The sequence below is a fragment of the Vespa mandarinia genome, chromosome 6, assembly GCF_050613455.1.
Source record: "Vespa mandarinia isolate Hongniang chromosome 6, ASM5061345v1, whole genome shotgun sequence".
NCBI lineage: Eukaryota > Metazoa > Arthropoda > Insecta > Hymenoptera > Vespidae > Vespa > Vespa mandarinia.
In genome coordinates, this window is record NC_140815.1 from 353,044 (window position 1) to 367,142 (window position 14,099).

Here is a 14,099-nt window from a genome sequence, read left to right on the forward strand (position 1 = left end):
AATATTTCCAAGTCCGATCGTCTTATTGGTTCGAGAGGCACTCGCATATCTTTCCCTCGACTTGCAGGAAATTTTCCAAGTCCGTCAGCCACATAGATTCGAAAAGCACTCGCTTATTTTTCCCTCGACTAGGCAGGAAATTTCCAACTCCTACAGCTGCTATGATTCGAGAGGACCTGAATAAAACACCTCGACTAGTCGGAAAATTTCCATGTACGACAGGCTCATTTGTCCAAGGGACACATGCACAACTTTTCCCGAATAGTCGGAATATTTCTAATTCCGACAGTCACTTTGCTTCGAGAGGAAATCGCATAATTTTCCTCGATTAAACGGCATATTTCCAATTACGACAGCCGCATTGGGTCGAGAGGCAATCGAATATCTTTTACTCGACTATTCGGAATATTACCAAGTTCGACAATAGCTTTATTCCTGGAGGCACTCGCATTACATTTCCTCAACAAGTCGGAATATTTCCAAGTCCGAAAGCCGCATTGGTTCGAGAGGAACTAGCATAATTTTCTCTCGACTAATCGGAATATTTCCAAGTCCGACTGAAGCAATGGTACGAGATGGCCACATACATCTTCCTCTCGACTAGTCGTAATATGTCCTAGTTCAGCAGCCGTATTGCCTCTAGAGGCACGCGAATAAATTTCTCCCGACTGAGTGGAATATTTCGAAGATCCGCATTGGTTGCCGCCGAAATCGCATAACTTTCCCAGGATTAGTGGGGTTATTTCTAAGTCCACCAGTCGCAATCGGTCGGGAGTCATTGGCATAAATTCCACACGACTAATCGAAGTATTTCAGAGACCGACAGTCGCTTTGTTTCGAGGGACACTCGCGTAACTTTTTCTGGACTAGTCGGAAATTTCCATGTCCGATAACACATTGGTTCGACAGGCACTCGTGTAGGTTTCCCTAGACTAGTCGGGATATTTCCAAGTCATACAGCTATATTGGTTCCATAGTTAGTCGTATACATTATCCTCGTCTTGCCGGAATTTTACATAGCCCGACTGTCGTATTGGTCTGAGAAGCACTCGCATAATTTTCCCTCGACTACATGAAATAATTCCAAGACCAATAACAGCTTTAGTTGACAAAGTAACTCGTATGACTTTCTTTCGACTAATCGGTTTATTTCCATGTCTGACAGACGCATTTGATCAAGAAGTCGTAATACTTTCCCTCGAATACTCCGAATTGTATCTAAGCCGACAGTCGTATTCCTTCGAGGGGCACTAGCATAATATTCACTCGACTAATCAGAATATTTCCTATTCCGCTAGCCGCATTGGTTCGACGTGCCCACGCATAATTTTCCATCGACAAGTCCGAATATTTACAAGTCAGTCAACCAATTCTGTCTAGGAATCATATCATTGTTTGACAAATCATTCGCATAATTCACGCTTGACTAGTTGTAAAATTATTAAGTCCGGTAGCCGCACCGGTTCTAGTGGCTATGCTGAAACTTTTCGTCGACCTGTCGGGATATTTCCAAGTTCGACAGTCGCATCGTTTCAAGTGGCACCGGCATATCAATCCTTCGACTACTCGGAATATTTCCAATTCCAACAGACGCTTTGGTATCTGAGGTAGTCGCATAACATTCTTTCGACTAGTCGGAATATTTCCAAGACACACTATCGCATTGTTTCACAAATCACTAGCATGACTATACTCCGACTAGTCGAGTGACTCCTGACCTATTGCGACTGTCGGGTTCGGATGTAACCCGACAAGTCGACAAAAAGTTATGCAGTTGCCTCTAGAATATATCTGCCAGACATGGAAATATTCCAAATGGCCCGAGAAAATTATGCTAGTGCCTCTCCTATAACTGCGGCTGTTGGACATGGAAATATTCCGCCTAGTCCAAAGAAAGATATGTGAATCCATCTCGAAACATTGCTGCTGTCAGACTTAAAAATATTCCGGCTAGCCGAAAGAAGGTTATGCGACTGCCTCACAGACCAAATCGGCTGTCGGACTTGGATAAATTCCGACTAGTCGAGCGAAATTTATACAAATGATTCTGCAACCAAAGCGACTGTCCGACTTGTAAATATTCCAACCAGTTGAGGGAAATTTATGCGAGAGACGATCGTACCAATACGACTACCAGACTTGGAAATATTCTGACTAGTTGATTGGAAATTATTCCCACTAGTCGAGGGAAAATTATGCGAGTGATTCTCGAAACAATGCAGCTGTCGGACTTGGAAATATTACTATTAAACGCTGGAAAGTTTTGTAAGTGTTTCTAGCACGAATGTTACAGGCGGATTTGGAAATATCCTCACTTGTCGAGGAAATTTATGCTAGTGCCTCTCGAACAAATACGGCTTTCGGGCTAGGATATATACTGACTAGTCGAGGGAAAATTATGCTAGTGAATTTAGAGCCAATGCGTCGGTCGGACTTGAATATATTTCCACTAATTGGGGAAACTTTATGCGAGTGCCACTCGAAACAAAGCAAATGTCGGTCTTGGAATCATTCCGACTAGACGAGGAAACTTTATTCGTGAGTATTGTGTACTAAAATGACTATCGGCATTGATAATATTCCCATTGGTCGAGGGAATGGTTTGCGAGTGTCTCTCGCACCAATTCGGCTATAGGACTTCGAAATACTTCTACGAGTCGAGTGAAAATTATGCGAGTGGCTCCCGACCCAATGCGACTGTCGGACTTTGAAATATCCTGATTAGTCAAGGGAAATTTATGTGATTTCCTCTGTAACCAATGTGGATGTTGGACTTGGAAATATTTCACCTTATCTGGAGAAATTTATGCGAGTGTCTCTTGAGGGAATACGGCAGCTGGACTTGTAACTTACACGACAGTCTGGGGAATGTCATGCGTTTTTTTTCTCGAAACAGTGCGGTTGTCGGAGTAAAAATTATTGCGACAAGTCGAGGAACAGTTTTGCGTGTGACTTCTGAACCAATGCGACTGTCATGATTGGAAATATTCCGAGTAGTAGAAAGAAAATTATGCGAGTATTTCTCAAACAATGCGACAATCGGACTAAGAAATATCCCAACTAGTAAGGAGAGAGATATGAGTGTGACTTGTGTATCAATGCGACCGTCTAATTTGGATATATACCAACCAGTCAAGGAAAAGTTCTGTGAATTACTCTAGAAACAAAGCGGTTATCGGTCTTGAAAATATTCCGAGTAGTCGAGGGAAAGTTATGCGAATGCCTCTCGGATCTATAGGCCTGTCGGGCTGTGTAAAATTTCGACTAGACGGGGAAAGTTATGCGATTAACTTGTGAACCAATGCGGTTGAATGATTTGGAAATATTCCGACTTGTCGAAGGAAGTTCTGCGAGTGTCTCTCGAGCATATGCCTCTGTCCGATATGGTAATAATCCGACAAGTCGACGGAAAATTATGAAAGTGACTCCCGACCCATTGCGACTGTCGGATTTTGAAGTATGCCGACTTGTCGATGGAAAGTTATGAGATTGCCTGCAAAACCAATGTGGATGTTGGACTGAGAAATATTCCAACTAGTTGAGAGAATATTATGCGAGTGCCTCTTGAACCAATACTGCTGCCAGGTCTGAAAAAATCCCGAGTAGTCCTTGGAAATTTATTCTAGTGCCTCTTGGTACAATGCAGCAGTCGAACTTGGAAATATTCCGACTAGTCGAGAGGAAGTTACGCGATTTATACTGGAACCTATGCATCGGTCGGACTTGGAAATGTTCCTTCAAGTCGGTGAAATGTATGCCATTGCCTCTCGAACACATGCGGCTGTCGGTTCAGGAAATAATCCGACTAGTCGAGAGAAAAATATGGAAATGATTCTAGATCCAATGCGGCGGCAGTACATGAAAATATCCCACCTAAACAAGGGAAAGTTATGCGAGTGTCTTTTAAACCAATGCGACTGTTGGACTTGGAAATATTACAGCTAGTCGGGGATAGTAATGCAAGTGCTTTCAGAACCAATGCAGCTTTCTTACTTGGAAATATTACGGCAAGTCGAGGGAAATTTATGCGAGTTATTCTAGTACATATGCGACCGTCATATTTGGAAATATTCCCACTAGTAAGGGAAATTTATGCCAGAGCCTCCGGAACAAATGCCGCTGTCGGACATAGAAATACCTCGATTAGTTGATGGAAAGTTATGCGAGTTATTTTGAACCATTAAAAAGGTCGGTCTTGGAAATATCCCGATTAGTCTTTGGAAAATTATCCAAGAGTTTCTCGAAAGAATGATGCTGTCGGACTTGTAAATATTACTACTTGTCGAGGGAGAGTTATGCGAGTGATTTTAGAACTAATGCGATGGTCGTGCATGAATATATTACTTCTAGTCGAGAGAAAGATATGCGAGTGATTCTACATCTAATGCGATAGCCGGACTTGGAGATACCTCAACTAGTCGATGGAAAGTTATGCAAGTGATTCGCGAAACAATGCAGCAGTCAGGCTAGGAAATATTCCATCCAGTAGAGGAAAAGTCAGGTGAGTGTCTTGTGAACCAATGCGACTGTCGGGCTTGGAAATATTACTACTAGACGAGGGAAAGTTAGGCTGGTGCCTTTCAAACCAATGCGGCTGTTGGACTAGGAAATATCCTGTCTAATCGAAGGAAAGTAATGCATGTTTCTTGTGAACCAATGCAGCTGTCGAACTTGGAAATATACCCACTGTCGAAAGATAGTTATGCGAGTGTCTCCCGAAGCAATGCAGCTGTCGAACTTGCACGAATTCCGACTAATCGGGGAAAGTTATGAGAGAGCCTCTTAAACAAATGAGGCTGTCGGTCTCTGAAATATTCCGGCTTCTCGAGGGAGAAATATACGAGTGCCTCTCGGACTATCGTACATGAAAATATTCCGACTAATCGAGGGAATGTTATGCGACTGCCTCTCGATCCAATGCGACTTTCGGATTAGCAAGTATTCCGACTAATCGGGGAAAAGTTATGAGAGTGTCTCTCAAACAAATGCGGCTGTCGGTCTTGGAATTCTTCCGACTAGTCGAGGGTAAATTATGCGCTTGCCAGTCTGACAATTACGACTGTTGGACTTGAGAATATCCCGTTAATCGATGGGAAGTTGCGCGATTGCCTCTGGTACCAATGCGATTGTTGGTCTTGGAAATATTCCAACCAGTCGAGTAAAAATTATGCGAGTGACACTCGAACTAATGTGGTTGTTGTATTTGGAAATATTTCGACTTGTCGAGGGAATGCTTTGCGGGTGCCAATAGAAAGAAAGCAACCGTTGGACTTGGCAATATACCGACTAGTCGTGAAAAACTCATTCGATTGACTCTAGAACAATACGACTGTCGGACATGAATATCCCGTCTAGTCTTACGTAAGTTAATCAAATACTTCTCGATATAATGCGGCTGTCGGGATTAGACATATACCAACTAGTCGATGGAATGTTATGCGAGTAACTTGTGAATGAATGTGGCGTTCAGACTTGGAAATATTTCAAATAGTAAAGGAAAAGTTACGCGAGTGTTTCTCTAACAAATGTGACTGTCGGAATTAGATATATACAATCTAGTCGAGGAATTATGTGAGTGCCACTCGAACAATTCGACTGTCTGGTTTGAAAATTTCGGACTAGACGTGGGAAAGTCATGCGACCGACTCTCGAATCAATGCGACTAGCGGGCTTGGACTTATTCCGAATATTCGTGGATAAATTATGCAAATGCCTCTTAGCCGTTACAACTGTTAGACTTGGAAATATCCCGTCTAATCGAGGGAAAGTTATTCGAGTGTCTTTCGAAACAATGCGGCTGACGCATTCGAAATATTCCCACTAGACGCGGGAAACTTGTGAATGGGTGTGACTTGTGAACTAAAGCGACTGTCGGAATTGAAAATATCCCGAGTAGTCGAGGAATAGAGTTATTGCGAGTCCATCTCGATCCCATGTGGCTATCGGACTTGGAAATATTCCGACTAGTCGAAAAAATGTAATGGAAGTGCCTCTCGAACCAATGCGTCAGTAAGACTTGCAAATATTCCGCCTAGTCGGGTGAAAAATAAGCGAGTGCCGCTCGGAAAAATGCGTTTAACTGTCTTGGTCAAAACTCCGACTAGCCGAAGGAAAGTTATTTGAGTGATTTGAGAATCAATGCGTCGGTCGGTCTTGGAAATTTTCCGCCTAGTCAAAAGAAGTTTATGCAATTTCCTCGCAAAACAATGCGACGGCCAGACTTGGAATTATCCCAACTAGACGAGGGAAACATGCGAGTGTCTCTCGTATCAATACGACCGTCGGAATTGGAAATAATTCGATTAGTCTTGGAAAATTTATGCGAGTGCCACGCGAACCAATGCTACAGTAGGACTTGGAACTATTCCTACTAGACGAGTGAGAGTTATGCGAGTAACTTGAGAATCAATGCGACCGTCGGATCGGAAATATTTTGAGTAGTAGAGGATAATTTATGCGGGTGCCTCTTGTACCAATGTGAATGTCGGATTTGGAAATATCCCGATTAGGAAGGAGAGAACTATGTGAGTGACTTGTGAAACAATGTGTCTGTCGGTCTTGGAAATATATTGACAAGTCGAGGGAAAGATGTGCTAATGACTTGTGAACCAATGCGACTGTCAGACTTGGAAGTATTCCGACCTAGTCGATGCAAATTTATGCGAGGGCCTCTAGAAACAATGAGGCTGTCGTATTTGGAAATATTTCAACTAGTTCAAAGAAAATAATGCGAGTGACTTGTGAACCAATGCGACTGTTGGACTGAGAAATATTCTTACTAATCGAGGGAAAGTGAGTGCCTCTCAAACCAATACGGCTGTTTTACTTAGATATATTTCAACTAGACAAGGGAAATTTAAGTGAATAACTTGTGATCCAATGGGACTGTCTAACTTGGTAATATCCCGACTAATTTAGGGGAATGCCAGTTCCTGTCGAACCAATGTGGCTATCGGTCTTGGAAATATTTCAAATATTCAAGGGAAATATATGCGAGTGCCTCTCGATTCGGTGCTTCTTTCGTACTTGGAAGTTACCCGACCAGTCGAGAGAAAGTTATGCGAGTTCCTCTCGAAAAAATTTCGGGATTAGATATATTCCAAATAGTCGTGGGAATGTTATGCGAGTAACTTCTAACCAAATGTGACTGTCGGACTTGGAAATATTCTAAATAGTAAAGGGAAAGCTATGCGAGTGAATTTCGAAAAAATGCGACTGTCGGAAATAGATATATTCCAACTAGTCGTAAGAATGTTATGCAAATGTTTCTCGATCCAAAGAAGACGTCAGACTTGAAAATTTTCGGATTAGTCGTGGGAAAGTCATGCGAATGTCTCTCAAACCAATGCGACTGTCGAATTTGGATATTTACCCCCTAGTCGAGGTAATGTTATGAGAGTTCCCCTCGAACCAATGCGGCTGTAGGGCTTAAATATATTCTAACTAGTCGAAGGAAATTTATGCGAGTGATTTGTGAACCAAGCGACAGTCAAACCTAGAAATATTCCGATTAGTCGAGGAAATGTCAAGATAGTTACGTGTGTACTAATGCGACCGTCAGACGTAGAAATATTCCAATTAGACGAGGGAAGTTATGCGAATGTCATGTTATTTTATGCGATTGTCGGACGTAGAAATACACTGGCTAGTCATGGGAAAGTTATGTGAGTAACTTGTGAACCAATGCGATTCTCGAACTTTGCAAATATTCCGACTGGTCGAGGGAAAGTTATGCGTGTGCCTCTCGAAACAGTGAAACTGTAGCACCTAGAAACATTCCGTGCAGTCTAGGGATAGGTTATGCGAGAGCATCTTTAACCAATGCCACTGTCAGTACTAGAAATATTCCGACTAGACCAGGAATTTTTAAAAGATTGCGTCTCGAACCAATGCGGCTGAAGGATTTCGATATATTCCCTCTAGTCGAGGAAAACCTATGCGAGAGTCTTTCGGACCTATGTGACTGACATAATTAGAAATTTTCCGACTAGACGTAGTAAAGTTAAGCGAGTGAATATCGAAACAAATTGACTGTCGTCCTAGAAATGTTCTGATTAGTCGAGGGTAAGTTATGCGTGTATCTTGTGAACCAATGCGACTATCGGGCTTGGAAACATTCCGGCTGGACAATAGAAAGTTATGCACCTGCATCACACACCAAAGCGGCAGTTGGACTTGGAAATATTCTGACTAGTGGAGGGAAAGTTAGAGGAGTGCCCCTCGAAGCAAAGCAACTTTCGGAACTACCAATATTCCGACTAGACGAGTGAAACTATTGAGTGATACTCTCGAACCAATGCGACTCTCGGATTTGGAATTATTCTGATTAATCTTGGGAAAGTTATGAGAGTACTTTTATAACCAATGCGTCTGTTGTACTTGGAAATATTGCAACTAGTCGAGGGAAAGTTATGTGAGTTATCCGTGAAGCAATGAGGCTGTTTCTCATGGAAATATTCCGATTAGTTCAGGGAAAGATATGCGAGTTCCATTCAAACCAATGTTACTCTCAAAGCTATAAATATTCTAACTAGCAGAAGGAATTTTATGGGAGGGCCTCTAGCACAAATGTGACTGTCAGATTTTGGAATATTCTCAATTGTCAGGGGATTTCCCTAATTACTTCTCTTCCTTTTTCTTAATACTCGCGACGTGGTCATCGATGGAGGAACACTCCAATACGATTTTCCCGGTGTCTTCCATATTTGACCTGGCCACTTTTACTTCTCTTTCTTCCTGCATATCTATTTTTTCTTTCTGATTTATCTCTTTGATCAGCTTTTTGGTGGTGTTCGCACGATCTTTGATCTCCTTTCGAAAGGATTATTGCTGTATGTAGTTTCTGATCCGATGCCGGCCAAGACAGACACCATCATAGGACTGCAGTAGTAAGATGACGACAGTTGTGGCCTTGTTAGCGCACGCTGTTCAATCGTCGCCACTGGGGGATCCGTCCTCCTGCAGCGAAAATCTTCTTCTTCCTCAAAGCTACCATTAATTAGTTTCTTATCCTGTGAGTCCGTCCAATTGCTATTATTGGTCCACCCCAGGAATATCCGATGCCCTGCATATCTGCAAGGCGTCCCACTATCTTCCACATGGGGAGGCGACCAACTGGAGAATAGGTGCCACACACGGAATAATAATTGTAGTAATAATATTGATGATAATAATAATATTTATAACAACGATAATAATAACGATAATAAAAATAGCGACTATAGTAATAATGATATTAAATATCACAATAGTAATAACACAATAATTAACGGTAAGAATATCAATAACTATTTTTTTTTGATGGTCTGAGAATGCCAATCTTTACGCACTAACCCAGGGACCCAGCCCGCCAGAGAAGCCCTTCACTATTTGGTTATCCCATTGAAGTCCCTGGAGTGTCGGGCTCACCTTTGGAATAAGCACTACCGACTAAACTCATGTCCAATCTAGTGGCATAGTGAAACCATCCCTGCACCGCCATGTGGCATTACTTCGGGATGGCGCCACTGCATCAGGTCCCATTACGGGACTCTACCTTCGGCTCTACGAGGTAGGAGATTGGAGCAACGTTTGGGGCAGGTCTATGTGCCACCCATCTCCATATTTTCTCTGCGCAAGGTGGTCCTGACGTACCGGGCCACTTTGTTCCACTCCTCCTGACCTCGGAGTATTTTCTCGACAATGTTGTCTGGCGAGATTGTTCTGAGGTCTCGCTCCAAGGCGAGTCGTTCGACGCATCACTTAACGCATTTGAAGCATGTGTGGTGGGCGTCTTCACAGTCGAGTCGCCATAGGAGCAGTTGCCGTCTGCTACCTTCTTCATTTTTGCAAGGTAGGAGCAGAACAGACCATGCCCTGTCAAAAATTGAGTGAGGTAGAAGTCGACCTTTCCCGCCTCCCGGTTTAGCCAGATGTCTAGTCGACTGATGAGTCGGGCAGTCCATCTGGCCCTATGTTCCTGTTCCCATCTGCTTTGCCAGTCCTCGATGCTGCTAGACCTGGCTATCCTTGATGCCTTCTCCTTCCCCAAAACGGGCTTCTGCTGGTTGACGAATTGTCTCTCCTTGGCTAGTAGATCGATCGGAATTATCCCTGCGATCACTAGCACTGCGGGCTCCGAGACCGTGAGGTTGGAGCACGCGATTCGGGGTGCGCCCTTCATCTGCACTGCGACTATGCGCCTGTGATATTTCTCCTTTTGCAGCGCCTCGTCCGAGACTTCAGCGCCGTACAGCATCACTGCTTCGGCGACACGCATCAGTAGTCGCTTCCTGCACGGTCGCGGTCCGTTGACATTTGCCATGAGTGTGCCAAGCGAGGCTACTACTTTTGCCGCCTTGTCGGCTGGCTTGAGTATTTGCTCGCCATAATTAATGTTTTTGTTAAGCATTATACTTAGAAATTTGTCAGCCGACTTAGCCTAGACCGCTGTGTCTTCTACAATGAAGCTGCGCAAGGTGTTGATGCGCTTCCTCGTAATTAGCACGATCTCTGTCTTTTGGGCTGCTAGAGGTAGCCCGTGGTCTTCCATCCAGGAGGTAACTCTCCGCATGACCTTCTTGAGCAGCATCTGTGCCCCCTCCGTGTCTCTTGCGATTAAGACAACTGCAAGTCATCTGCGTACCCAACCAAGAAAGTACTTTCTGGGACTGCCATAGGAAAGATACCGTTGTAGAATATTTTCCACATATACGGTCGCAGTATGGAGCCCTGGGCTGCCCCCGATGTCAATTCCAAGCTTTTTGGACCATCACTCGTGTGGCATACTAGGATGCGCTCGTTTAGATAATCATCGATAATTCGGAGTAGGTAGTCCGGGACGCTGAAATTCCGTTCGAACGCTTCCATTGCAAAGTCCTACCTGACGGAGTTGAAGACATTTTTCACGTCTAAGGTGGCCAGCAGACACAAAGGGCGGGATAGGTGATTCCCGCGTTCCTTCATTTTTGCGGCTGTGACAATCTCCTGGACTGCGAAGATGCTAGAGAGGCCGAATCGAAAACCATACTGCCGTGCAGCAAGATCCCTTGCTGCCCTTGAGGCTCCTTGCAGCCGTGGCCTAAACAGTTTCTCCAGGAGCTTGCCAGCTGTATCGAGCATACAAATAGGCCTGTATGACGAAGTAGCATCTGCTGGACCCTTGCCCTTGCATATGAGCACAAGTCTGGCTTTCTTTCACTGGGCGGGGAAGATGCCTTCTCTGAGACTTATGTTGTACATGTTTAGCAAGAGCTTTGGATGACTCCGCGCGACGGCTTTGATTACATCCGCTGGAAGGCCGTCTGGTCTTGGAGCTTTCTTGTTTCGCATGGAAGATGCGGCCTTGAGTAGCTCCTCCTCTGTAAATTGCGGCCCTTCAGGGTTACCAGACGCCGCCGTGCGAATCTCTCTCTTTGGATGTGAGGGGAATAAGGTACTAATGATGTTCTTCAACGTCCTCGCGTCCTGAGGGATTCCTTGCGTGTTAGTCCCCAATTTGGGAGTGATGATCTGATACCCTAATCCCATGGAATCTGGATCCAGGCACAGCTCCTTCCAGCAGCGTCGTTGATGGCCTTGATGGTCCTCTTCAAAGTTTTCTTGGCCGCTTGATACTCTGCGATCAAGGGAGCAGCGTCTAGGTCGCGTCTCTTCGCTCGTTGTGCTAAACGGCGAAGTCTTAAGGACTTCTTGCGAAGATCTGCGATCTCGTTCGTCCACCAATATGCAGGACGCCTGCACCGTTTCGTACACTTTTTGGGCACCGCTATGGCGCAAGCCTTTTGCATGAGCCGCATAGTTGCTGTAGTAATCATCCTGGCTTGTGAAATCGGCGATAGACTCGCGGAGGCAATTTGAAGGGATCTGCAACCTTCATCTATGACTGAAGACAGCCTCTCTCGATCCATTCTTGCAATGCTCCATCGGTGGGGTCGCTCTACACTTGTCGCGGCTGGCCTCTTATCGTGTACATCGAATAGGATGTACTGATGATCGCTCCCGGTATAATCCTCGATCATCTGCCAGCCTGCGACTATTGCCACAAGGTGTTCGTTGGCTAGAGAGACATCCGTGATCGTCTCTCTGTAGCCAGGCCTGCGGAAGGTTGACGTCGAACCTGTGTTGAGTTCTGATAGCTCCAGTCTCGACGCCACCTCCATGATACGTCTTCCTCTGGAGTCCGGCCTGGCCTCCCCCCATTTAAGAGCTTTGGCATTGAGGTCTCCAGCCACAATGAGATCCCCTTGCATTTCCCGCAGCGCGTCTACCAGATCGTCCAGTTTGATTTGGAAGTCGTCTATCCGGTCGTTCGGAGTGAGATATACACTGACATAAGTCGTCGAGTTATGTCTCATGCAGACGTAACCGCGTCCGGATCCTTGGTCCGACACATGTATTAGTCGTGAATCTGGGATCCAGATGGCCGCGGTGTCCAATTCGTCTGCGAACCATCCTACTCCTGCTCTGTCCAGGTACTGTTCGCTGAGTGGAACAATATCAGCTTTTTTCTCAAAACAAAGCTGGGCTAGAAGGTGATGCGCCGTCCTGCTCCTATTCAGGTTACTCTGAAGTACTCTCATCCTTTTTTCTACTTCTTTGCTGTTGCAAGGGCCTCCTGGAAAGCTTTGCAGGCCCTTGATCCCGCCAGGTGCTTCCTAGTTTCAACACCGCTCTTTGAGCACAAGTAGCAAGTAGGCTCGCTGACCTTGCACTCTTTGATCTTATGCCCCGTGCTGCCACAATAATAGCAAACCTTACTGCGGTCAGGTCCCTTCCACGAGGCACTATAGTGACCATAGTCGAGACAGCAGTTGCATCGCGTCTTTTCTGCCCTTCGCCTGACCCTGCAGGTGACGAAACCGACCAGCACTTGGCCGGCCTTTAAAACCTTCACAGCTGCATTCTCTTCTATTTTGACGAGGGCCAGGCGTTGTTGTCTTGCGTTGGGGTTCGTCATCTTAATTTTGATTTTCCCAGCGTAGCCTGGCAGGATCCGCTTTAGGGCCTCCTCGACTTCTACCAACAATGTGCAGCAGTCACAGTCCCGTATCTCCAGCGTAGGTCCAGGGACTAGGTGCAGCTCGTTTCTCCTACTTCTTTTCTCAGGGTTTCTGCGAATGAGGCCCTGATATCCACAGTGGTATTCTGTAGTTCGAGGAGAGACCCTCCGGTTCTGGTTTGCCGAACCGATCTATCGTCTACACCTGAGGCGCTGTTCTTGAAGCCCTGGTGGATGACTCCGACTACGTCTGCGTAAGATTTTCCCTGTACAGGATTCAGAAGGATTGCGTCTGGCCTAGTTAGTAATAATAATAGTAATAATAATAATAATAGTAATGATAATAGAAATAATAATAGTAATAATAGCAGTAATATTAATAGTAATAATAATGGTAATAATAATAGAAATAATAATGGTATTAATAATAGTAATATTTATAATAGAAGTAATAGTAATAATAATAGTAACAATAATTGCAATAATAATAGTAATAATAATAGTTATAATAATAATAATAATAATAATAATAGCATTAAAAGTAATAGTAACAATAATTGAAATTATAATTATAATAATGGTTGTAATTATAATAGTAATACTAATTGTAATAATAATAGTTACAATAATAGCAATATTTATGGTAATAATAATAGTAATAATAGAATCAATGGTAATAGTAATAATAATAATAGTATCAATAATAATAGTAATGATAATAGTAATATTAATAGTAATAATAATAGACATAATAAAGGTTATAGTAATAGTAATTATAATCATAATAATAATAGAAATAATAACAGTAACATTGGCAGTAATAATAATAGTATTAAATATTGTAACAATAATAAGATTAATAATAGTAATAATAATTGTAATTATATTAGTAATTGTAGTAGCAATAATAATAATAATAATAATAATAATAACAGAAATAATAATAATAATAATATTAGTAATAATAATACTAATAATAATAATAATATTAATAATAATAATAATAATAGTAATAATAATTGAACTAATAATAAGAATAGAATAATAATAATAATAGGAATAATACTAGCAATAATGACATTAATTATAAGAGATTTAATAATAGTAATAATAATAATAA

The 14,099-nt window shown here is 43.2% G+C and overlaps 1 protein-coding gene across 1 annotated transcript; it reads right to left on the bottom strand.

Moving 5' to 3' along the window:
* Positions 1–10,415: 10,415 nt before the first annotated feature.
* LOC146872915 (uncharacterized) lies at positions 10,416–12,560 on the bottom strand. The gene is made up of 4 exons (XM_085657613.1): positions 11,722–12,560; positions 11,196–11,644; positions 10,867–11,087; positions 10,416–10,649 (listed from the first exon to the last, which is right to left on the bottom strand). The coding sequence occupies exons 1-4, from the start codon at positions 12,558–12,560 to the stop codon at positions 10,416–10,418; spliced, it is 1,743 nt and encodes a 580-aa protein (XP_085513739.1).
* Positions 12,561–14,099: the final 1,539 nt, after the last annotated feature.